Raw genomic sequence first — 24,947 nt, 5'->3', positions numbered from 1 at the left:
GGCTATGTCTTGATTGACGGCGCTCATATTACGTTTGTGAGTAATTAAGCCGACGACCCTTGCCGAGGTTGTCGCTGGAAGAGCATCCGACGGGACCCAGTACTGATTCACACCTTCGATGGTGTTTGCTGTTTAGGATCCGGGTTCCGATGCGGTGCCGTTACAGTCAATGCCGAGGATCCTTCCTGGGATAAATTGATGATGGAAGCTTACGTAGTTACGTACCCGGAAGTAACCGTCCGAGGTGCTTGTTTTGGCCACGCGACATATCGCACTCTAATTTGACGGTGTGAAGTGACGAAATGGATTGCTATGTTCCTTCCAAGACAGTTCAAAAAGCAACCACTCCTGGTCACCACACAAGGGATCTTCAATCACTTTAATCTGCAAATCGTATCCTCTCCACCTGGCAACCAACAAGAATCTTGCCATCTCCGTCTCCTTCAAATACCCTCCCCTTCCCAATGTCTTCCCATCCACTTTCCTTCCAGAACATGTTGCGCAAATTGTCCTCGCCCTCATGTAATTCTCACATGAATTATTCGCTCTTCCAGCCCACTTGTATTCCTCGATCCGCTAATTCTCAGCCCCCTTCGCCCCTGCCTTGTCTCGCAGCTTCGTTTATCCCTGTATCCTCCCAGATGTCAGATATTACCATCCCTCCATATCCCCGCTTTCATAACGACTCCCCCATGAATTCTTCTTCAACATCCTCAGGCAGCAGTTCTTGCGACTTCCCTACCACTCGCTCCTTGTACGAGCAATTCAGAAATACTCGGTCCCGCGTCCTGCTCGTAAGTACTTCGACTCTTCCCTCCTTTCCACGTCTGAATTCGCCGTTTCAAGCTTCAAAGAGATCGTCGCTGGCCATTGCCATCATTTGTGTCCTTTTTTACAGAGGTAAGCGCAGCACAAACGTCCAAGCGCGTATTGAACGATGTCATGAAACAGGGACGTGATCGACGTGCTTTCATCAGACCGCCAGTCTCTATGTGGGCCCCAAACGAGTCCATCGAGCCAAACGACATCTGGGCGATATTTCAGTCGCACGAGGATGTAAGCAGCATTTAGTTCTTTATATGGCATCGATTCTCCTGATCCGGAGACGCGATCATTTCCCTTTTTGTTCATTGCCAACGTGTCCTCCACGTGAGAGCGGGTAGTGCAAAGATACCGTTGCATTGCTACCAATCAGGCACGCGCCAAATGGCATATGCACCATTTATTCTACTTGCTGGCTTATTTTTTTTTTGTTCATCGTTCATCCACTTTATCCGATGTTAAATATGCTCAATGTCCCATCTCTCAGGCCTGCACAACCCTCTCTCTTTCTCACCCCTCCATAACCATCACTCCTGCTCTTCAGACAGATTTGGAGCCTTTCGATAGGTTACGCAGAGTTGATTCCCTGTTCAAGGTGCGTCATACGCTGTGTGGCTCGACAGCGGCTCAACCCGAAGTCGCCGTCAGAATTCTTCTTATCCTCCTAGTCTCCGCATGTCCCTGTCAACGCCTGACCTTCACAAGTGCGCACAATTCGGCACGCCTGCGATCGCCCAGACTATCGGCACACCAAACGACGATTTTGTCATCTCCAGCAATCCCCCCAATCCGCGAACGACGTTCAGATTGGGTGACTGGATGTAAGCTATATTCCCAATTTGCAAACACCGTGATCGGTATGATTGGGTTGTGGAGCTGCCCAGACTTTTTAGGGGCAACTTTATTTGAAATGAGTCGAGTCAGCGCTGACTAGTTTTTCGACAGATGCAATTCGCCCAACTGCGCAGCGCACAACTTTGGGTGAGTTTCGTTCTCTAACACGGTCATCTTATTCCGGCGTAGTCTTTTACTCCGGGAGAATCCCGAAGACGAAACTAGGAGCACTTCCGATCGTCATACGCGTCATCATTACCTACTTTGAACTGCTCCTTTCGCTATTTACATCTTGATTGCTCTCTCTCTCATGCAAGGATGGTGCTGACTGATTCCTTTCCTTGCATGATTCTACACAGACGTAATTTAGCTTGCAGAGGCTGTGGATGTCCACGTTCTGAAAACCAACCCTCGACGATGCAGCGACAAGGCTCTTGCGGCCCACCCCCCTCACGTCTTCCAGTATCACCTCGCTTCGTCAATCCATCCGGACACACTCCCATGCCGCAAAGTAGTCTTTCTCCAGTTTCCTCTCCTCTTTACCCCAGCCACGGCGTGCGTCATGCACCCCCGCCTATCCAGGCCAGCATGATGGGTGCAAAACCTCCCTCGCCCGCCCACCCTCTCCTCACTCCGTCTGGTCGTTCTTTTGCGGTAGGAGGCAAGGTACAAAACGTCTCTTCGGACCCGTTGTCGCCGTGCGTCATGTATTGGCCGGATAACGAATCATTCCCAGAAGCAGGGTCAGATCCGACCAAGCAGCTTGATGGTCGTTCCAGTAAGCATCCCGTTCTGCGTCCTTTCTTCTCAGGCTGACAAGTATTGCTCCCTAGCAGCCCCCGATCCTGAACACTGGTAATCGTGGACCTATCGAGCATCAGCCCGGTGATTGGATCTGTCACAAGTGCAATTATTTGAATTGGAGACGCCGCAAAGTTTGCCAGACTTGTTTCCCCTGTAAGTCCACATCAACTGCGATGTTAAATTCTTACCGACCTTTTTTTCAGATGCGGAAGGAAACGGCGATTCCATCTCTGCTGCTGTGCAAGCGGAGCGCATCAACTTACTTACGTCGCTCCTCGCGCAGAACCAGCTTCCGCTCGCGAGTGGCCCCACACCCCTTCCATCTCAAGCTCCCCGGTCTCATTCCATGACGCCCCCACAGCGCCGTCGTATGTTCATGGACAATGTTCCTCAGAATCAAGTGCCATACCGATCTCGCTCACATTCTAACTTTGACGCGGGCACTCAATATTCAGACCCTCAGTTCATCTATGAAACGTCTGCTCCCCGTCGCACCTCGCCGTCTTCGTTCCCAAGCCTCGGTGATCTTGAAGACAGTCTCCCTTCCAATATCCCTGCTCCTTTACTTCCCTCTTTTTTGCAGGATATCGTGCAATCCCCCACTCTCTCTCCGAGTTCTACCTCGTCCACCGACCTCTCTCCAGAGGATTATGACGATGGATTCTCTTCGGAACGCTCATCATTTGGGAAGGATCGCATTGCCGTGAACGACTCTCCTTCGAACCTACCTGTTAGCAACATCTGGAAGCTAAATGACGAGGAAACGAAGGGTATCGCAGGCGTTGCATTACCTCACATTGGTTTGATAGGGAGCAGGAAAAGTAGCTACGAGGCGTTGCGTCGCCGACTCAATTCGCCTTGATTGTAAGCTCTCGTGGATTTAATTCAATGATCGTGCTCACACTTGCCTTTAGTCACCACGTATATTATACATTAGGAAGGATACCGATAAGCAAGACCAAGTGCGGACACTACAGGTCTTCACGGATGGACATGCGGACAACGTCCTGGTTGTTGTATGGGGAATACGGTTAGAGTGATTTTCTGGTATTTTTATTTGTTCTTTCCCTGGTGCTGGCTCATATGACGGACTGCTTGCCTTGACGCAAGACGTCCTCGCGCATTTTTCTGCTTCATCTTTGCACTCTCAAGTTGGATCTCGCAATCGTACCAGCATATTCTGCATGTTGTTTATCTTGGTCATTTATTTTATCTTGGAGTTCTTACGCCTCCCTTATGTACTACTGCATAGTCTAATTGTGTTCGTAAAAGTTTGCAATAGTATCCATGTGTTCACCTGGCAATGTTTGTGCATGTTAGCATCAGAAGGTATTGCACAACAACGGACAAACAACGCGCCTGCCTATTCGCTTTTGCTTGCACACCGCATATTATGTCTGGTGTTGTAATACAAGCCCAACAATATCAGCCCTCCGCCGCTACCACTTTCCTCACGACCCCATCAGGAGATGCTGCGCCTGAAGAATCTGACCTCCTTCGTTCCATACGCGCTGCCATTCGAAGTTCTGGTACTAATACTGTGAACACAACGTTCAGCCCCCTCTTCACAGGCGGATCAGAATCCTGGATAGACCAAGAACTTTCCTGGAACGACTATTGCGTAGTTCTAAGCGAAGGAGGCGTCATCAAAAGGAAATGGGACCTTAGTCAAGAAAACCAAATCATCCAACACGCATGCATCGGAAAACTCCTCCAGCCCACAGGATCCTCCAATCGTCAATCTCACGGCAGCGCCCACTACACGAGATCGGACGAAACGCCCGGAACGACTCACATCTTCGGGCCATTCGCATCGCTCAGAGATGAGACGAAAACGGTGGAGGACGCAGACGATGAGATATCAGGCGTTTTTATTTTCTTGAGAAGTATCGGCAAGGTTTTTTTGCAGAATGGGATGGATTATACGTTTTCGCTTCCGTTTCTTGTTCATAAAGCGTGGCCGCTTCGTCCGCACGGCGTTCTTATTCAGCGAAGTCTTCATCCGGCTGAAGTCGATGAGGCTCGTGCGACCGGGGATGATCTGTTACCCACTATATTCACGATTACGAGCGCTTTTTCGGAACCTGAAGCTGTGGGAACCACGAGTGGGATTTTAGGAGGGTTTGATGGTGAACCTGTTGCTTTGGTAGATGAGGAGGAGAATTGTTCAAAGCCGCTGGTCGCTGTTTCTGCGAGCGACGAAGTCGTCTGGGTTTCTCCTGGTGTCCCCAATTCGACTGGCGAATTTTTGGTTACCTTTGATGCAGACAAAGGGGGTTTGTCTATATGGAGATATGCCTACTTGAAGCCCAAAGACGCTCCTGTGCCTCTTACTCGGACTAGACGGCATAGCACTTCGCGAAAGAGCGTGTGCGCGAACAGGCGACAATCGAGCGTTGGCGACCTTTTGGACCTTGATCGCCGTTTACCTCAGGATATGGAATTTGATGACGATTTTCCTCCACCGTTTCCCCCTATATCAGGACTTGCGTCTTCAACGACAAGTAGCGTCACTGCTCAGCCACCGATACCAGGAAGAAAGCGGGACTCTATCACTCGCCTAGATCTCAGTTTGACGTTGGACAGAATGGCGCTTGGGGGACAGAAAGATGCAGAAGTTTTGATCACTCCTGTCGAACATGGAAGAATGAAGGCATCTTACTGGGCCCAACAGTTGACCACTCATCATTTGGGAGGGAGACAGTAGGAGGTTATCGATACCTCACCTAAACACACGCTCATGTTGTTGTAGACTGCAGACGCGTGATATCACTGTTGCGTTATTTGATCAACGCTTTGATGGCAAGGCTCATCACTCGCTCCTCGCAGTCTGCTTGCCTGAGGCTCAGGTGATCGTCTTTATGATCACCATTGAGGAAGGCAAGAAATCATTTGTGGTCGAGAATCTCAGTACTCTGGAAGCCGTTGCAATCGCGTCAATACGTGCGACGCGCGGTGACATTTGGGACCTTCTTGCGGTGAAGAAGGATGGTTCGTTATCGTTATTTACTCATGGATTGCACGAACTCCGTATACGACTGAGGCTCGCGCAACCTTGGAACGGCGATAGCAATGATTCATTTGAGGTCGTCTCACTTGATCACGTTGTAGCATTGAAGCATGTTTGCGTCTCATCGGTATATATGGAGACGAGTGATGGGAAGGTCTATCACGCGCGGCTGGACATGACCCCACGCGATCCACTGGTGACCCAGGCCATACAAGTCCTGTCACTTGTGCTGCCAACGGCTCAAGCTTTTGACCTGCAACGAAACTTTCTCGAGTCATGGTCCCAGCACTACTTCCGAACATCGCCTGGGCTCGAGTTCCAGGAGTTCACGCTCGCACTTTTCGCGCTTCTTGAGCTTAAGCTTGTATATCCTTTCGAAAACGACGAGTCCACAAGTTCCTCTATATGGGAAAGATTTTCAGCCTTGTCCACTTCTAGTCGTTCTTTTAATGACGATCCGGCTCTCAAATGCTTGAAGCTTCCTACGCCCCCAACCACGCAACATTACTTCCTTTTTACCCTGACCGTCAACCCTCTCCTGGCGCCTGTGCTCTATGCGTTGCACATGTTGGCAGAGGACCTCCGCTTGGTGGTTCTTCGATACGAATCCCTCATGTTACTCATTCCTCTGATATGTCAAATTGCACACATCGTTCGACCAGAGTGGGCAGATTACTGGAAGCGCCTGTGCCCGAATATCATGCCAGGATGGCCCGCCCCATCCACAACGCGTCAGTGTATACGTTTCCTTTGCGAAAATGTTCTCAATCTTGTCGCTTAGGTGTGGAGATGCTGGATGATCGCATACCGGTCTGGCCCCCAGACATGTCGGCAATTCTTTACGGAAGCATAAGTAATCCTGACTGGCAATTCCCCGCTTATGGAACTTCCCGACTAGCCCGATCTTTTTCCATTGTTCCATCATTTGCTTTTGGTGACACCGAACCGCTCGTGTCCCTGCAGCGTCTCACGGCGGCCTATATGTGTCTTGCTGACAAAACGGTGTCATCTACCCAAAAGCGGGCAGAACTGACTGTCGAGAAGCTCGTTGATATACTTGGGACGGCCGAGAAGGGATCTGCGTTTCTCAATAGTCTTCCGTTTGGTATTGCAGCGCCTTTGAGAGAAGCTGTTAGGACGTGCCAGCTGTCGCCTCCTTCTCATTGGCGCAAGGAGCATTATGAGCTCATTGGCCGGCGTGACTTGGCTTTCAGCGTTGCTGGAATGCAGCCGGAGTTCTCCCAGAAGGGTATTGCTCAGTCTCCCGAGACCTATATGGTAAGGACATGCGATTCAGGATATATTATAGCGACTGATTTGATTCTAGAATACTCATCGAAGGGTGACGATCGGTAGTCTGGCGGAACAGGCCAAGTCTGGGAGCATTGGAGAAATCGATGCAGTTTCTGGAGTCGAGCTCGATCTGAAAGGATTCACCAAGATCCGTTTTGGCCAAGATCGCAGATTGGAAGAAGTGGCCCGTATGCTTTGTTCATCAGCTGTTCCGTCGGTCCGGCTTGTAGAACGCCCGGAATTGAAGTGAGCAGAATGATTGACGAGTCGGAGAGAGGCTTCACTGATGACTACTGAATAGCGAACATGACCAAGCGAAGGAGCAACAGCATCAAGTGGTTCGTATTGCAGAGCGAACGCTGGCATTACCCTACGGCCGTGCCATGTTCACCTTTGGTTCTGTGTTGACGGTCACGAAAGAGGCCTATGTCACCCCCAAGATGGAGTATGCGGTCAAGATACAACCATCAAATGTTACTTCTGCACCCGAGCTTGGGAAGATACCTGTCGAATGCCTCAACTGGGGCGAGTTCCATAATGGCGTCGCAGCAGGATTGCGCATCTCTCCAGAAGCTCGTGGTGTAGAGAGTTCATGGATTGCCTTTAACAAGCCCTCTGAGCTCACCCCGGAACATGCCGGCTTCTTATTTGGCCTTGGGCTCACGGGGCACCTCAAGGAAATGCTCACATGGCATACGTTTGCGTATCTCACCCCAAAGCATGACTTGACCTCCATCGGCGTCTTGCTTGGTTTGTCGGCTGCAAATGCCGGGACAGGCAACCGCCATGTGACAAAGTTACTTGCTGTTCATACCCCAGCGTTGCTTCCTACGCAGAACGTTGATCTGAACGTGTCCCTCATGACCCAAGCTGCCGGTTTGGCGGGAGTCGGAATTCTGTACCTCGGTACGAAAAACAGGCGCATGGCAGAAGTCTGTCTTCACCAAATCAGCCGAAGAGACCTCGTGCAACCAGACCTCAGCAACGAACACAGAGAAGCTTATACTTATTGTGCCGCCTTAGCTTTCGGGATGATAATGCTGGGTCAAGGCTCCTCCGTTCCCGCAGATCTCTCATCGCTCAATCGCCTCCGCATCCTTGTGCATGGTGAAGGAAAGTCAGTTGTGAACTCCCAAGCGCGGCCCACATTCGATGTCAACATTACCTCGCCAGCAGGTTCTATGGCACTTGGGTTGATGTATCTCAAGACAGAGCGACGAGATGTCGCTGATATCCTGGAGATTCCTAGCACAGTCTTGGAACTGAACCGCATACAACCTGGCTTTTTGCTCATGCGGACTATTGCAAGATCCTTGATCATGTGGAACGATATCGCCTCGACGCCGCAGTGGTTGCTTGCGCAGGTTCCTGAGTCTATCGTGAAGGCTATGCACGGTCATGTACGAGGAAAACCGGCCGACGATGCTATCGAGCTTGCCTATTACAACATCATCGCGGGTTGTTGTTTTGTTATTGGCTTGAAGTACGCAGGGACAGCACGTCATGAGGCATATATTATGCTCTCGAATTATTTCGATATGTTCAGTAGATTTGTGGCAGCTAGTGGTAAATTTTCCTCACGGAAGTTACAAGACGTCATACTAATCATTGATGATTTCTAGGCCCTACCTTTGATCACAAGATCAAGCGGTCTGCTGTCCGCGAAGGCCTGAACCTCATTTCCATTGCGCTTTGTATGGTCATGGCGGGTACGGGGGAAATCACCTGCTTAAGACGCCTGAGATATGCATTTGGCATGTATCACCAAGCGTTTCGATATGGCGTCCATGTTGCAACTCACCTGTCTCTTGGTTTATTATTCCTCGGGGCCGGACGGTATACCCTCGGGACTTCGAATGCCGCGATTGCTTGTATGATCGTTGCCTTTTTCCCCCGCTTCCATCATGTATCATCGGACAACAAGAGTTATCTGCAGGCTCTTCGCCACCTCTGGGTTCTTGCGGTTGAACCTAGATGTCTTATGGCACGGGATGTTAACACCAGAGAAGCGGTTTATCTCCCAGTCAAACTCACCACGAAAGAAGGGACCGAAAAGGGTGCAACGCAATTGATATCGCCCACGCTAATACCGGATTTCAACAAGATTTTGTCCATTAGAATCGACACACCCCGCTATTGGCCTTTCTTTGTAGACCTTGAACACGTATCACAGCATAGGAAAAGCCTGTTAAAGAACCAAACATTGTACGTGAAGCGACGCACGGCTTTCTTGAGCTATACGGAGGACCCTAGGGGAAGCAGAAGTCTTTTCGTTCGCTCTGGTTCGTCCGCTGGAGATGCTGCCACTCTAGACTTCCCGCAATTGACCGACACGAAGGCGCATCCTGCAAGCGACCTGACTCATTTCATCTCATCTTTCTCCAACGACACACTATTTCTTGCTTTCGCAGATCATTTCTCGCGCGAGGACGGTAAGACAGTGGATGAGAGAGTCTTCCATAATTACTGTCACGCAGTCCTGCTTGATAGCATTCTGCAGGATAAGATGGAAACACTGCAGTCCCACCTCATGCTTTATCAGTATCGCACGCAATCATCATCGAACAGCTACTTCCATCTCCGACTACAAGACCTTCGATTTGCCGTCGACTTTTACAGTAAAGTCTACGATCGGCGGTTCAGCGGGAAATCAGAGAATAATGTTCGGCCCCCTCTGATTCGCGAAAACACTGTCTCTGGTGCATTACAAGCCCTGGATGAGCGTCTCGCAAAAGTCCAAAGCTCTACGGCCCTTAACATGGTCTTTGGCAGATACGCTTGTGGGGAACTTATAGTGGAGTCTGAAGATGCCCCTGAAGTATCGCGTTGGTTGGCTTGGTATCTGTTGCGCCATGGTGTTCCGTCGGCATCGTTGCTAGTGATCCTGAAGCAACTTGCACAAGATGCCCATGCCCAATGTGCCGCTCCTGGCAACGTCGATTTAAGGACGCTGGATGAGGGCATAAAGGAAGTTCTAAGAGGGACGGGGACAAAAATGAATACGGTATTTGGGTCGGGGTGGTCGGGTCCTTCTTTGGAGAGGGTTATTGATGCATGGCAGAGACACTCATGAGCCATGCCACAGCTGGTCACGCTGGTGACTTGTTGTCGGTTGCGACTCGGAATTACATTGATGACGAAGAAGATGCTGCGATGGTCATATGTACAGTACACTTATTCATAATGCATATTTTTATGACATATCAACTTTCTGCGGGTCCCGCTGTCACAAGGCCGGGACGGCATGCCACTCGTCTACCTTAATATTTGCTCACAATCCCTGACTTCCCACATTTGTGGGAGGAGGTATACACTGACGGCGTGAGACGGTTTTACATAGATGATCGGCGATGGCTAGGGCTGGTCGGTTAAAGTCAGTTGTCTACGGTCTCTACACCAAAAAAAAAACCCGTGTTCTGCATGGTGCGCGTTGAGATCACTAGATGCAGACGTAGTATCAATGCAATCACATCTCATGTTACTTGTCGACGCACAGAGTTTACAAGTATATCACATCCCACCTGCTTGCACAGTGCTTACTCTGCCGAGGACATACCAGTCGGTCTAGAACGCGCTGGCAGAGGTGAGAGTGCGATGTTTGTTTCAAAGGAAGCCATTTTTAAAATGTTTTTGAATGTGATTAAACTCGAATACTATTATGAAGTCCGTAGTAGACCGAAGAGGGAGGGGTAATATGTCACACAACATACTCGCCAACGGTGCCGGTAAGTAAGAGTGGGTATGGCGCTCATGATCAGCGGGTCTGTTTTCAACTATTCTACGTACACGCTGGGGTGGGGCACCCTCCGGCCAAGGGGTTGCAAAGGCAGGGGTTTTCCGGAGGTTCGAGTAGCTTAGTCAGCCCGAGTGTGCCATTTGGGGCATCGCAGTAGACACGGACTTCATCCCATTCAGGTGCCTAGCACATTCATCATAGCAGGAGTTGCTGCTCCAACGCACAGACTTGAAACACACAGATGAAACATACACACAGACGAAACGCATCTCCTTCATATTCGCAGTCCGGCGTCTAAAGATCGATATCCGACACGTCGGCCGAATTCGATGCTTGCTACAGGGGGTAACTGGTAACACCATACCACTCGTTTCATCGATACCATTCAATTAAAATGGGCGACTTTACTCTTAATCCTCATGTAAATTCTTACAGGAAGTCTGTAACGGATGCCGGCCGACGTCAAAGAAAGTCGTGCGCCGGTGCGCTCGGATTAGAATGTTTATTAATGGTTTCACTGCTCCTCCTTGATACCCGAGGTCCTACTAGTTGGATGCCGGTGACTGACTACAGGTAGATCCCCTCTCACATCGCTTCAAAAATCATTAGTAAAAACTGGTTCTATTCGATTTATTAGACGCCCAAATGCAGAGAGCCTGGAAACAATCTGATTCATCGCACAGGTACGTTGCACGTTCGTTAACTCGAAATATATTGTGGATAAACAATTGGTTTCCGACTGTTCTTTGTGCGAAAGACCGAGGACTGACAGTATCATCAATGACTTCGCAAACCACCCAAATGATATTGTGGTACATGAATCAGCCAGAAACATTTTTATATTATATCGTATCATGTTCTGGATAACAAAAGATAAAGCATAAGAATAGTTTAACCGCGAGGCTTCGATGCTACTACAGCAATAGAGGGGCCCTCCGTCTAAAGATCTAATACTATGGACGATAGAGGAAGTAGTGTGACACGCTAAAATACAACACATGTGGACATGAAACAAAGCACCCAGCAAGTTACAAAGGAAACCTAAATTCACGGCGAAGGAGGGGCTTCACGTCGGAAACCAGCTGGCCGTTGTAGGCCTTGCTCCAAGAGGAAAGTACGACGTGCCTTGACAGCTGCATTAAGCCTGTCCAACATGCCCACAGTACACTCCCAATCCACACATGCGTCGGTGATAGAAACACCATATTTCAGGGCAGAGGGACCCTCAGCGGGAACATCTTGGCGTCCCGAGTTAATATGGGACTCGATCATCACGCCGGTGATATTTCTATCGCCAAGAGCGAGCTGAGAGCAGATGTCATCGACTACTTTGGGTTGATTGTTGTGGTTCTTCTGCGAATTGCCGTCTAAAGTAGTCAAATGAGTTCCTTCGTTGACCATTATTAGTTAGATAATTATAGATATACTTACGGCTACAGTCAACCATAAGGCTGGCATGGTTCGTTGGGCGCGCTTTTTCAATTGATTTTGATGCCGCACGAACATGCTCGGATGCGTAATTCGGACCCTTGGTGCCACCACGGAGGATGACATGCACATCCTGGTTTCCTCTTGTCTTGACGATAGCAGCAAGACCCTGTTCCGTCACACCCATGAAGGCGTGAGGGTTTGAGGCGGAACGCATTGCATCAATAGCGACTGTGACACTGCCGAGATGTTCGCCATTAGTAATGTCCCTTAATGAAAGTTCGCCAAATGGTATCATACCTTCCATCAGTGCCATTCTTGAATCCTATAGGGAAAGAAACACCGGAAGCGAGCTCGCGGTGAAGTTGAGACTCCGTTGTTCGGGCTCCAATCGCTCCCCAGGAGATAACTGCGTGTGAAGCAGGGTCAGAAAGAGCATATGGAAGTGATAAGCATGACGTACGGTCAGCAATATATTGAGGCGAGATGGTGTCGAGTAGTTCGGAACCGACGGGGACACCGATATCAGTAAGGTCACAGAGAAGCTGCCTAGCTACTCGAAGACCCTTGTTAATCTTGTAAGAACCATCGATATCCTGCAGGAAGAGAAGAAATGAGCAAATACAAGAGGTAAAAAGATAAAATCAGCTTACGGGGTCGTTGATGAGACCTTTCCATCCAACGGTGGTTCTAGGTTTCTATAATAAGATATAGTGAGTCATTGTTAGGAACTGATTGGGCGGTCAGCGAACCTCGCTAGAACGAAGATAACGTTAGAACAATGCAATGCACGAGGAACAGGCACAGCTCACAAGTACGCGCGCATTACAATGAGGAGATTATCCCATGTTGGCATTTTGGATTTGAGCAAGTTGGCATACTCAATAGCTTGGTCTGCACAGTGAATGGAGCAGGGACCAACAATGACGAGGATACGGTCGTCCTGACCCGCTACAATGCGAGCGGCGTTGTAACGGGCAGCTGCAACTGTAAGCTGTGAAGCCGATGTGGGCTGAACTTCATGCCTGAGCAAAGCAGGCTGAACGAGGGGGTCATACTATTGGAATAGTGTTAGATGGCAGGGGTTAATAGAGCAGCTCGACACGTACACCAATGACACGTCTATCTTGGATGTATTGCTGTAATTTCTGGTCATCATCGACATCGGGAATGGGGGTGACGTTGTAAGGCATTGTAGATAGAATTGAAATGAGAGGTACAAGTTCTACAATGAGAGAGGTTGTGTTGAGACTATCGAAAATCAACGGGTTTTTATAGCATGTGTGAGGCCGAGCAATTTTCCGATTTATTCAGAGATGCACAGCAAACCTTGACAAGTCATTCAGAAATCGGCAATTTGGTAAGTTGGGTCTAAATTTGGTAAGTACAGATCCATAGAACCGGATGTTATTCATGAAACAGCGAGCTGGTTTCCACTTGGTTTCCACGCTGTGTTTGATTATGTCCTCTTCAATCAATCTAACGCTAAATCCTGTGCCCGGTTTCTGTGTAAAATCAAACGCGCTTCAACCAGCCGTTGTCCACAGAATCGCCACTAGTTTGCCTCTTAATGCGCCCTCCGACGCTCCAGGAGCCCTCTCAAACGCACCAATCACTATCCCAAAAGGACTTAAGGTTTTCGTCAACATAACATGGGACACGAACGTGCCTCCACCTCCCACTGGTAGCGAAGACATAATTCAGAAAATAATCCACGGTCAAGACTATGACGAATCAAATCCAGATGCATCCTTCGTCCCAGCCGTAGTCTCAGATCTTCGTCATGACAAAGACAAAGGTCGGTGCTGTCCTCTACCCGTCTCCGGGCACTTCGCTTAAGCACTATTCCTGGCTGTCTCCGTTCTTCCCATGTGATTGACGTACATTCTATCCAGCCGGAAAACCGGCCCTCGTCGTTGACTGTGTCTTCAACGCATCCATCAAGTCTCGCGCCCTGAACGAAGCAGACTTCAAAGCGTTCATCATAGGTACGTCGTTCGCCACTTTGCGGTACATCATCTGACTATGACTTGACATAGAACTTGCGCTGCAGCGTGTTGAATCGCACACTTCACTTTTACTTTCCCGGCAGATTGGCATGCCCAACATCGCTTCGAAAGGCAAACCTGTGTCGCGCCAAGTGCTTGTGCCTAGACTACTCTTCCCGCCCGGTCACCCTCACCACAAATTTGTCACTGAGACTACTCTCATTCAGGAACTAGCTTCGCCGACCGCTACCGCATCGGCCTCAAAAGTTGAGGATATACTTAAAAGTGCATCGAACGCCCACACGCCCACATGGACATGGACGATGCACCAGCGTAAAATCCGCTTCATGATCGATGTGCCTAATCTGGTAAGTCTCATACCCCGGCATACCATCGAGTTTGTCGGTCTGTTTCCACGGAGACATGCCAATATTTAAGTTCCCGTTGTTGATACTTGGTAATCGCTGTGTCATATAGACTCACGCCCATATTTCCAACTCAACGCTCGACGTAGAACCAAGAAGAGTAATGCTGCATATTCCTTCATTATACGACCTACATATCAACCTCGATGTGGCACCAGACACCGAACTTATGGCCACGTATGGTCGTCTTGGCGAAGGAGCCACAGAACTCCAAAGGTTGAGAGATCTCGATGTGGACGGTGCCAAGGCGGAGTGGAGGGTTGCCGAAAAGGTTATAGTTCTTCTGGCTTAACCAGGCTTAGCAGCTCAGCGCTCAGGCGTCATATCGCCGAGTCAGGGTAACCTTTGATAAAATGAAAAGCTTTAATTATCTAAGCGACAATAATGCAACCTTGACACACACACTGTGACTGTGACACACGGTAGAGATGTGTTTTAAACATAAACCGTGAGTTGTTTTAAATTTCATCCATTCATTAACTAATGGTGCTTCCTCGCTTCTGGTTCGAACTCAGTTACTTATCCTCAGGCTGCTCGGGTCGTGACTCCACACGAGCAACACTTCGGGTCCTGACATAAGGATTAACGAGGTCGCGAATTGTGCCCTAGATATGACAACTCATGATCATAGGCCCTCACCTTGTCCACATACCCACGTTATACCGTTGCTGTCCAAGCTTACGGTCTATCGGGTCTCCGTTATCTCATCTTCTATGCGTATCATGCACGTTGCTCCCTCGACTTTGGTAAGAGCTAGCATCAATCCTAGCGCTGTGATCCAGACCATTGTTCTGTACAAGTCCTGTGACGTTTTGATCGTCGCATCCATCTTCCTCGATCTATGTTTATATCACATCCAGGGACGCGCCTAGCTTACCAATTGCTTTATTCATCTCCTAAGTCTCCGGAAGCTCACAAAAAGCCCGCACCTGCTTAAGTCCAGGCACGTTCTTACTGGCCGCATAAGCGACGAAGAAAAGAGAACCTACCTCTCTATTATACCCCGGGGACCGGCGCTTGCGAGTTCATTGTATGCGAAAGTGGCAACAGCCTGGGTGCTTCCGACTCCACGTCATATGGGAATCAAAGTCATGACGACTTATTGGTACATGATGTTCAGTGCATGTCGTGCGATACGGTAGCGGGGATGAAACGCCTGACATGTCAAGCAGTTCATAAATACGGTCCACTAGCATGGGCCAGGCTGGCCGTATCTACATTCAATTAATACGGGCCAAGCTGCCCAAGGGGGAACGATAGAATGCTCTATTATAGGCATCATTCAGCAATCGAAGTGCAACGTCCCAAGCTCCTGGGCAATGTCCCGGGTGGCTACGGAGCGGAGAAAGATCAGTTGCAGAGCAGCAAGAGAACGGAGATAAGCATACACTGGCAAGCTCCTTTGATGAGGGCCATCCCTTCTAGTTGGCCGTTCTCAACTTCGTGTCCAATGCTGATGGTCGCTTGGTGGCGTTTGACCGCGAGCGGCTGTAAGAAGACATTATTTGCTTAGAGAATGTGATGATAGGTTCTTAGCGCTGAAGGACAGACTATGAGCTCTTCCTGTGCTTCAGCAATCGCAGCTGTAATTTTGCGTTTCCTGTCTTCTAGAATGGCATATTTTTCGAGGAAATCCTGATGGAGGGTCTCCCTTCAACTTGCGTATCAGTGTTGAGCAAACAGTGATATATGCGCCCTGACGGGATGTCCTACATAGTCCTTCATGACGTTGGCGATCTCGGTTTCCTTATTCTGGAGCTGTTTGGAGCGTGAAGATGAGAAAGATCATGAATATCAAGAATACGAACATCAAGGTGGAGTTCCTTTTCTGTTGTCTGTATCATCTTATTGTCGCGTCCTCTCAGCTTTTTCTCCCATGTCGCTGGCAAGCGCATATAATCAGACCAGCTGGCATTGTGATAGATAACACACCTTTGAACTCTGCTGTGATGACCGCGAACGTTCTTAGAGATCTGTTGTCAGTATGGTAGGTAGTATCGAATGTCACGAGATTTACTCGTTGCTATGGTCTTCGCTGCTACCTTGAGAGGGCTTGAAGTCTATGTCTCCTTCGTCTCCCGATAGTGATGCAGAAGGAGGTCTACCTGACGACACGGGTCTTCCGGGCATCTTGGATAATCACAAGCGCGTCTATCTGGACTCGAACTTGTAATTTGACGCGCGTTTCAAGTTTGTGAGTGATCACGTGAACATATACTTAGATCATACTCACGTCGAGATAAGTACTCTTCCCAGCGATGCGTAAGTTGAGTACTCAATTCTTTGTCAACTCTTTTCTTGCCGTCTATGGAAGAATGCGGCAGTAACGCCGACGCGTCGCGGGAAACCGACGTCACGCGCGAGAGTTTGAAACAGCCAGGTGATTCAAATTGTCGCGTTCTTTTCACAGCATCAGGTTAGTGAAGAATTCTATTCTCGCTCCGAGGTCATGGGGTTAAAAAACTTCATCGCCGTGTGAGGTAGATCGTCACCACATGTGGGGTAGTTTGTCTCTATGTAGTACGCCAAGATGTATAGCTGGCCACCACTCATTTGACCGGGTACGTGGCAAATTGAATGCGCTTTTGTGCGGTAGGGCTGCTCGCTGGTGTGTAAATTCATACATGCCATATTTGACGAGTGCTGTTGCCGTACTATTAGGTGGAATGCGTAACTTAAAGCTTATGAAAGTCTCGAGCTAGGTTGTATATCATAACTTAAAGTGCTGCGCAATACAGCCTAGTGCAGCTACCATGCGATCCTGCAAACTATACTATAAATATGTAAATGCTTGGTTACGATTAATTTATGGAGACAAGGGCTAGTACTAAGTGGTGTAAGTAGTATAATGTAGTCCCGGTGGCTCACCCTAGTGCTGCGGCGCACTGAACTATCACCCTGAATCGCCCCTTTAATTCCTGAGCGCGTACAATCTAAATCTCGTTTCAAATCTCAAGTCGGAAATTTAGCCACGTTCTAAAACTGTAGACTGATTGTATTGTGCCTGTATTCTGAGTGGCAGAGTCAAAATGGTGTAAACTTGAGCGTGGGTACAGCATGCTCACAGAGTTTGAAAGACTCGCGTCAGAGGGGATGCCTACCTTCCAGATATTGATTTTCCACGTGAAGATCGGCGAGGCACTGGATAAGTGACTGTTACAGGCACGCTCGAAACGCTGGGCGAAGTCATGCAATATAATTATGAAACCACCAGTGCCAGTGTGGCGGTGACCCACCACCCCATACGGATCCCAGCTCTCCCTATGACTCAGTCTGCCTGCATAATGTGCCATCGTGGTACTATGATGACGCTTCTTGGGGGCATCAACGGTTCAACCGAAAGACTTTCCAATACCTCCCTTGGTACGACAGTGGAGAGCATAACCTTGTACCAAGGCATCCAGGCCAAGACATCCCTACCTTCCTCAAAATTACGACTGGGCTCGACAACGTATGGAAAAAGAACGACATAACATTGATCCCTCAAATCTGTTATGTTGGCGAACCTGTGGCGCGATGAAATGCGGCATGCTGCGATGTGCACACGGGTGGGGGTAGGGGTTTTTGTGGGAAGGGGTAGTACTCGGAGAATATGTAGGCGCAAATCACACGATAGAGTCGGTGCGGCAGGTGTCGCGGATGAGAGCTTCTGTTTGAGCTGTAGACACCAAAGGGTATAGTCTGTCTTTGTACCTGACATCAGGTGTTGCGCACGCGCTGCCATTCCACCACTGTTATCCGTCGCGGTTTCATATTAGTTGTCCGTTGATCTTGCGATGCGCACATACCATATAAACTTCCCTTTAGCGCTCTTGTTTTTGCGAGGGCTCAATCCAATACCGCGCTGCATCTCGCGTTCGAATGGGGTGACAAAGTTGTGTCCGTGCTGTTGGAGGAAAAGAGAGAGCAGCTCAACACCTGCACCGTCCTTTGTGGGATTTATCGCAAAAGATGAGATAGGCTTCAAGCTAGTCGATGATTCCTTTCGAAGAAATGGGGAAAAGCTAGGTGGAGCAAGAGGCTTCAAAATAATCGATTTAGAAGTCGGCTGAGGCCTTGGGGGTGGCTTTAGGATCGATAAAGGTTTGGAAGATGATGCATTCGCTGGGGCGCTGATTACAAACGAAGATGGCTTAAGAGGTCGAAGAGGTGCGGAATGTGGTTTTTGACGGGATATAGCAGGAGAATGCACAGATGCCGATTCCGAAGGGGCAATAGCGAGACGCTTGCGAGGCGGATCTGCCTCTGTGTTACTCGCAGTGATAAACGGGTTTGGTCGCTTGCAATTGCCAGATGGGCGATTCGACGTCTCCTTCTCTTTTCCCTTTCCCTTCAAGCTAGCCTCGCGTCCAAGTGAAGTGTCACCAAAGTCGGGGAGTGCGGCAGTGAACGGGTTGAACGGGTTCTGCGGTCGCTCTTGAACACGAGTCGAATCCTTTGACTTTTCCTGCTTATCATCAAGAGTCTTTGTTGATGGCCCAGCCTTTGGTGGATCAAAAGAAGAGACGAAGGGCGGAGGAGGTTTGTACGCGGGTTTCGAGATTTTCTTCGTCACCTGGAAACCGTCAGGTCCCTGTAGGCGAGGCTTTTTGGACAGTCGATTACTGGGCTGCTGCCGGACGTCATCAGTATGTGGAATCAAAAGAAAGTACACGTGCTACTGACCTCCATGTACACCTCAGGCCGAGAAGACGATGACTATACCCTGGTTGTTGTAAAGTGATAGGAGCCAACTGGCCACACATGTCGACATTTCGGCGTCGCGCGCCGAGAAGATGACCAATCATAATATTGAAACCCATCCGACGCTTGTCAATTATTGCTCGACTTATCAGATTTTTCATTCTCGGTTGCAAACATGCACTGTGGACTAGTCTAGTGATGTTCGCCCCATGCTCCTTTGTATCGTTTCAATGAACTCAAATAGTGGCCCAGTGAGTGTTGATTTCATGACTCGGACGATGACAACTTAATGCATACATTCAAATTACCTAGTCTCCTGAGTCTGTGCTCGACTTCGCTAACTATGTAGGGTACTGGGCAGGTCTCATGCCAAACTGCCGCACCAGGCTGCATCTGGCAATGTCTCTGTCATTGCCGCGTCGAATTTTCGTGTAGGTGTATCACATGCTACTAGTAATGCAAATATATGCGGCATCATGTCAGGTGTGCGTTCAATTTAATCGTTGCCTAATGCTATACACAGGACCATCACGACCATATCAATTTGCCACCCAACAGTGGAGCATCTTTGGCAGTGGCCAGCTCATCCAGATATTTGTCTTTTCGACGACACCAATATTAATGCTGTGTTCAGTAAAGACGAATTCTAAATAATGTAAGTTATCAAACATAACTTCCTGTTCGAGAAGCCCTCGCAGCCGCCAAACATCAGGTCGGGAGAGGCCAAAGTGCATAAAAGTCGGTTACTGCACGGTGACCATTGTTTAGGATGAATTGAAATTAGAAGCAAGAACTCAGAAGACCGTTCATAGACTTGGTGCTCAAATTCGGAATTTCGGATGTACAGCATGAGGCGCAACAAAGCTGAGATGTTTAGGGAGGCCCTGAAAACGAGATACACAGTTACGTGTCATGCGACAAACTGTATACCGCATTAGCTAGTACGTATATAACAGGCTTACTACTTGGCACAGGTGGGTCTAACTAAGTGGTAGCCTTTTTATGCACATCACGTGACCAAAGTTCAATGCCACCCTTGTGACGACGTGATCACGATGTCTATTAGACACGGGTGACCATATGGTAGACCATCATTTCTTCTTTCTTGACCACCATGAATCTTTCAGACGATAAGAGGGAGATCGGCCAGGTGCGCCGCAAGCCGTTCTCAGACTAGACTAAATCCTGAGGATCAGTGCAGCACTTCGTTTTTGGATTCCATGGGCACGAGGTCAGCGAGGATGTAAGGGAACTTATCACTAAGTATCATGTTGGGTAGGCAGAAGTGCATATGGATTTATACTATGCTCACGGGCCATTGTAATCAGGAACATCATCCTCATGAAACGGAATGTGCGAAGTGAAATGCAATGTTTATTGAATTATCGACGCCATGCGAATCATGATTTCCCCAGATATGAAACAGGTGCACACGCTTGTTCAATCTTTGCAGCAGTGCGCAAGAGATGCTGGACACATGTATCCACTGATGATTGGGATTGATCAAGAGAATGGTACGTTTCTCAGCGTCCGCTTCCATGTTGAGCTAATGCTAGGGTCGCAGGCCTTGTATCCGCGTTCAGCTCTGCTGCAAAGTGTCAAGCGGGGACACAGTTGTAAGTTATATCCCGTTGACCCTATTTCGTCTCATCACTTTCCAGCCCAGGAGCTATGGCAATTGCTGCTACCGGTGATCCCGAATATGCCAGAAATTGTTCAGCAGCTTCGGCACGCGAGATGAAAGCTGTTGGAATTAATTGGTCCTATTCTCCGGTAGGAGATGTGAATTCTGACCCACAGAACCCGGTCATTGGTGAGCATCAAGTGCGTCGCTGCTCGACGATGTCCTGACTTGTGCTTTTTCCTTGAGGTGTACGTTCTTTTGGAGATGGTGAGATCCAAGTCGTTTATGTGTGTGGAGAACTTTTGTTGAGCTTCGGTCGTTAGACCCCAAAAAGGTTGCACAATTTGCGAAGGCGGTTAGCGATGGCCTCACAGAAGGTGGTGTCGCACCGTCTGCGAAACATTTCCCAGGACACGGCGATACAAACATTGACTCGCATCTTGGTCTCCCCATCATCAACAAAAGTCGTATGGAGTTGGATCAAACCGAATTGAAACCTTTCAAAGAACTGATCGATGCTGGCGTCGCCAGCATTATGACGGGGCATATGGTCATTCAGGCCTTGTCTGGTGACGGTGAGACTCCAGCCTCCCTTTCGCGAGCAGTGACCACGACCCTATTGCGGAATGACCTGCTGTTTAAAGGAGTGATCGTGACAGATTGTCTGGAGATGAATTCGGTGAAGGAGAGGCAGGGAGGCGTACCACATGGTGCTGTGGAAGCGTTAGCGGCCGGTGCAGATGTGGTAATGGTTTGCCATACTATGGCATTACATAGGGGAGCAATGGAGGACACCTACAAGGCAGTTCAGAAGGGTAAGCTGCATATGGACGAGCTGAGGAAAAGTGGGGAAAGGATTACTGCGCTGAAACGAAAATTTACTGGGACATGGGATGATGTGCTCGGAAATCCATTTGATGAGAAGGCGATGAATGCGTTGCAGGCGACGAACAAGAAACTGAGCGAGGAAGCATACGCAAAATCTACTGCGCTTATTTCTGGATCTCTTCCTATGTTTTCTTCGGGCAAGATTGTGGTGATGACACCCATCGTGGAAAGCCTTAATGCAGCGGTGGATGATGCGGAGGGTGTGCAACGCACCGGGAAAGGCCATGTCCGGAACACAGCGGCGCCTTACTACGTGTCTTTCGCAGAGTCCGTGCGACGCCGCGCTGCAGATGTCGAACATTTGGTTTATGCAGCTGATTTTGACTGCAGAAGAGATTTTGGCGAGGGCCTCATATTCGTCACGCGCAACGCAGATCGTAGTGCTTGGCAACTGGATGTCTTGGAGAATATCAGGATACAGGCCAGCGGGGTACCGATTGTGGTCCTGGCGAGCTGTGCGCCGTACGAATTATTTTCTGGGAGGGTGTTAGGCGTGCAGGCATGCGTGGCAAGCTTCGAGTACACCGGTGAGGCGTTGGAAGCTGCTGCCAGTGTTATTTTCAACGAAGTCATTGCGGTCGGTGAGTCGCCTGTTAGCATTTGAAGACAATCATAGGCTTGGCTGCCAGCATATATCTACTACCGTGACCAAGCAAATGTTGGGATCAATGCTGATTAGGATTCTTCAACCTTGCCATTAATAAGAAAGATGACTGTCATCATTAGACTCGACGATGACATTAATATTGACCCGTATTCAACATTAATATTTACATAATAATGTATAGACCGTTGTGACTTAAACTAGTACTTAACTCATACACATTCGCATGCTCCGTTTTTCCTACCAACGACGAAACTTTTTGGGCGCGACAAAGCGAAGCAGCAAATGGGAATCTTGCACTGACCACCGACGATGTAAGTCTTGATCTTGAACTTACTTTTTGGCTCATCTATGTTATAACTTGGATCATTGCTAACCCGAACTTGACCCGAGCTTTAATGTACATGTCTAAGAGGCACTAGCACGGAGGGACGGACAGCTCGCCCACTGCATTTAGTGCACTGAGGTCCCTTGATCTGCATCTGGAGCATGTCCTTCATCAACCACACCCGCACCATGTTCACAAAGGGTCGAACGATTCTTTTCCAATTTACCACAGAGACAGAATAGAAAAAAAAAGAGGAAGAATTTCTGGGATGGGGTTATCAGGGACATGGACATGGACGAGGCCAAGGAGCGTGGGCATGATAAAGAGCGTGAAACTCGTGAAAGAGGGAAGGAAAGTGAAAAAGACAGAGAGACGAGAGTACCCCTTGACGCGAGGAAGATCATATCTCGGACCTGACACGCATGATTGGTGCGTCACCTCCGCCGATGCCGTGTCTTTGATGTGCGAGAATTTATACCGGCATAAGTTACTTTACGGCTACCGTATCGGAGGACTAGATGCTTGTGCTCGAGGTCTGCGAGTGCGCGTCTGCTACTGAAGCGAATGCCAGGAAGGCTATGAAAGTCCTTCGGTGGGAATGCAAGTGCGTTTCAGAGCCAAGCCTTTGCTTTCTATACTATTGACAGGGTATCTAGGGTTGTGACAGATATGCAGAGCCTAAATCTCAATTATTGGCTGCTGGGCTAAACTTGTTGCTTCGTCCTTGATCTCTCATCTTGGCAAACGGGCACTCGTCAGTTCTCCATCCAATTTGCAATGACAATATTATGGTTTGTACAGTTATGAATAATACTCCGCAGCGCGTCCGATATCTTTCTAACTCAGATTAGCTCTCGTAAATCCATTGACCCATTCGAGGACGTGCAAAGAAACTCAAGAACAACTCTTGTCATCGGAGAATGAAGCGTCGTTTTCGTCACTAAGTCAGTGTGTCCATTGATTAAATTTATTATCAATTACTGAGCATCTTTCGCAACAACATCTCATCTGCCGTTTACTTCACAGCCCCTTTTTTAGACTCGTCTCCATTGTTCTGGACCCTAAGTCCTGAGTCATGTCCTCATCCGAACCTGGGTTAGTTTCGCGATACTGACCCGACCTGTTGGCGGGCCTTCTTGATAGGTCCTCACCCGTCGCCCAAATCTGAACTATCGCCTTCCTCGCTTAAGAATCGCGACCGTGATAAGGGCGATTTCCGTGCCTTGTGGACGTGATTGAAACCCGCTAATAAGCTTGATGCGTGGATTCTATTCGACACCGGGGATGCTATGTTTAACTTCCTATAGTTTCTACGCGATCACCAATAGAGGAGGTCAGCTTTTTCGGTTTGTGGTTTTTGACAGTACCTTGATCAATCGTGTGCCTATCTTCTGTTCGTTGTTTCTTGGTATCTTGTCGCGATAAGCGGTCATTGATGTTATTTCTCTGAAGGTCATAATACAACTGCTATGCGCGCTGCCATCTCTGTCACTGTCTAGCCGACATCCAGACATCGGTCTCCTGGGTATTGATGTAGCTTTGAAACTTCATAGCCTGCTTGACGATCCGGGCGCTCCTCGTTTGGCAAACCGCATATTGCGTCTGTCTTGTATTGCATTATCTCTCACAGAAATCAGACGGAACCGTGCTCGATGCCAGGAGGCATGTTTTACATATGAAGTCGAGGCAAATGGACTTCGTGACCTGCATTACCATACAAGACAAGCTGACACAATTTTTGCGAGCAAAGTCGGCTCTGCAGACATTCTTCTCATCCGTCCGTGGCTGCCTGACTCGGCAGACAATCCTCGGAGCATGGATAATGATTTGTCTGTGCAGGGGTCTATGTTTCATGATACCCCCCATGTTTTCTGCCCAATTGATTCGCAGTCACGCTCACGGGCTTCACGATTGACCGTTCGCCTAAAACAACCTTTAGAAATACCGATATCATTGACTTTTCCTCCTGGGTTTGCTCAATACACAACAATCTTGTCTTTTAATTGTATGTTCGCAGTCAGAAAGCTGCAACACAACACGAAAGAGTCGGTCCAAAAACGTGCTGTTGTAGTTGATGTGGCATAGCAATATTATGGCGCAGCATTCACGCCAAGGGCCCAGAAAATGTCTATGTTACACAATCACATCGCTGGAAACTGAATAGTATCAGATGTTTCGCTGAATGCTTCACCTGGTGTGTATGATACGTTTTTTGTCACATCGTATTGACTCACTTTGAGTCATACCTACAGTACAGGGCAGCGGGGACTGTAACGGTGGTCGACAGGTTACGTTTGCTGCCACTTATTTGCATCCTGGAAGTCAGGTCAATTTTTGTTCTCGTAGTGGGACTATCTTTTACCAACTCTTTTGCGACTCAGAGAGAGTCAGATCCAAGCATACCATAACAAAAAAGAAAATACCCAAGCTGATACTTCACATGTCGTTGTGATTTCGTTCCAGTCGAAGTGAAGATTGGG

General features: G+C 48.7%; 7 protein-coding genes across 7 annotated transcripts; 4 read left to right on the top strand and 3 right to left on the bottom strand.

Annotated features, from left to right (window-relative positions):
* The first annotated feature begins 268 nt into the window (after window positions 1–268).
* Window positions 269–3,764, top strand: EDB93DRAFT_1156137 (uncharacterized protein). The gene is made up of 9 exons (XM_041449886.1): window positions 269–884; window positions 952–1,056; window positions 1,310–1,417; window positions 1,471–1,643; window positions 1,768–1,803; window positions 2,016–2,445; window positions 2,490–2,613; window positions 2,664–3,324; window positions 3,375–3,764. The coding sequence occupies exons 1-8, from the start codon at window positions 465–467 to the stop codon at window positions 3,320–3,322; spliced, it is 2,055 nt and encodes a 684-aa protein (XP_041306053.1). The 5' UTR covers window positions 269–464; the 3' UTR covers window positions 3,323–3,324; window positions 3,375–3,764.
* On the top strand, window positions 3,702–9,966 carry EDB93DRAFT_1156134 (uncharacterized protein). The gene is made up of 7 exons (XM_041449885.1): window positions 3,702–3,756; window positions 3,819–5,163; window positions 5,213–6,201; window positions 6,252–6,748; window positions 6,798–7,009; window positions 7,065–8,329; window positions 8,386–9,966. The coding sequence occupies exons 2-7, from the start codon at window positions 3,854–3,856 to the stop codon at window positions 9,834–9,836; spliced, it is 5,724 nt and encodes a 1,907-aa protein (XP_041306052.1). The 5' UTR covers window positions 3,702–3,756; window positions 3,819–3,853; the 3' UTR covers window positions 9,837–9,966.
* A 1,314-nt stretch (window positions 9,967–11,280) lies between these two features.
* On the bottom strand, window positions 11,281–13,256 carry EDB93DRAFT_1156130 (3-deoxy-7-phosphoheptulonate synthase). The gene is given in 8 exon segments (XM_041449884.1): window positions 11,281–11,866; window positions 11,931–12,166; window positions 12,228–12,336; window positions 12,391–12,523; window positions 12,581–12,627; window positions 12,719–12,721; window positions 12,741–12,984; window positions 13,037–13,256. 8 exon segments carry the CDS (start codon window positions 13,118–13,120, stop codon window positions 11,547–11,549), a joined length of 1,176 nt encoding a protein of 391 aa, XP_041306051.1. The 5' UTR covers window positions 13,121–13,256; the 3' UTR covers window positions 11,281–11,546.
* Window positions 13,257–13,367: 111 nt separating this feature from the next.
* Window positions 13,368–14,632, top strand: EDB93DRAFT_1228905 (pre-RNA processing PIH1/Nop17-domain-containing protein; the record flags this gene model as incomplete). The annotated part of the gene is made up of 4 exons (XM_041451264.1): window positions 13,368–13,725; window positions 13,823–13,915; window positions 13,967–14,283; window positions 14,393–14,632. The coding sequence occupies exons 1-4, from the start codon at window positions 13,389–13,391 to the stop codon at window positions 14,630–14,632; spliced, it is 987 nt and encodes a 328-aa protein (XP_041306050.1). The 5' UTR covers window positions 13,368–13,388.
* A 990-nt stretch (window positions 14,633–15,622) lies between these two features.
* Window positions 15,623–16,536, bottom strand: EDB93DRAFT_1291844 (uncharacterized protein; the record flags this gene model as incomplete). Its single annotated transcript, XM_041454567.1, has 7 exons — window positions 16,358–16,536; window positions 16,273–16,313; window positions 16,149–16,222; window positions 16,022–16,098; window positions 15,892–15,991; window positions 15,729–15,828; window positions 15,623–15,672 (listed from the first exon to the last, which is right to left on the bottom strand). Exons 1-7 carry the CDS (start codon window positions 16,468–16,470, stop codon window positions 15,623–15,625), a joined length of 555 nt encoding a protein of 184 aa, XP_041306049.1. The 5' UTR covers window positions 16,471–16,536.
* A 1,072-nt stretch (window positions 16,537–17,608) lies between these two features.
* On the bottom strand, window positions 17,609–18,427 carry EDB93DRAFT_1088299 (uncharacterized protein; the record flags this gene model as incomplete). Its single annotated transcript, XM_041446127.1, has 2 exons — window positions 17,609–18,071; window positions 18,129–18,427. Coding segments are annotated over 2 exons (762 nt in total), but the record flags the coding sequence as incomplete, so codon positions are not given.
* A 1,642-nt stretch (window positions 18,428–20,069) lies between these two features.
* EDB93DRAFT_1156101 (glycoside hydrolase superfamily) lies at window positions 20,070–22,332 on the top strand. The gene is made up of 8 exons (XM_041449883.1): window positions 20,070–20,173; window positions 20,225–20,298; window positions 20,352–20,383; window positions 20,439–20,537; window positions 20,588–20,639; window positions 20,685–20,836; window positions 20,894–20,914; window positions 20,971–22,332. The coding sequence occupies exons 1-8, from the start codon at window positions 20,138–20,140 to the stop codon at window positions 22,137–22,139; spliced, it is 1,635 nt and encodes a 544-aa protein (XP_041306047.1). The 5' UTR covers window positions 20,070–20,137; the 3' UTR covers window positions 22,140–22,332.
* Window positions 22,333–24,947: the final 2,615 nt, after the last annotated feature.

Source organism: Suillus bovinus, assembly GCF_016758785.1.
Source record: "Suillus bovinus strain UH-Sbo-P2 chromosome Unknown EDB93scaffold_42, whole genome shotgun sequence".
Lineage (NCBI taxonomy): Eukaryota > Fungi > Basidiomycota > Agaricomycetes > Boletales > Suillaceae > Suillus > Suillus bovinus.
This window is presented reverse-complemented; position numbering and strand designations above follow the sequence as displayed.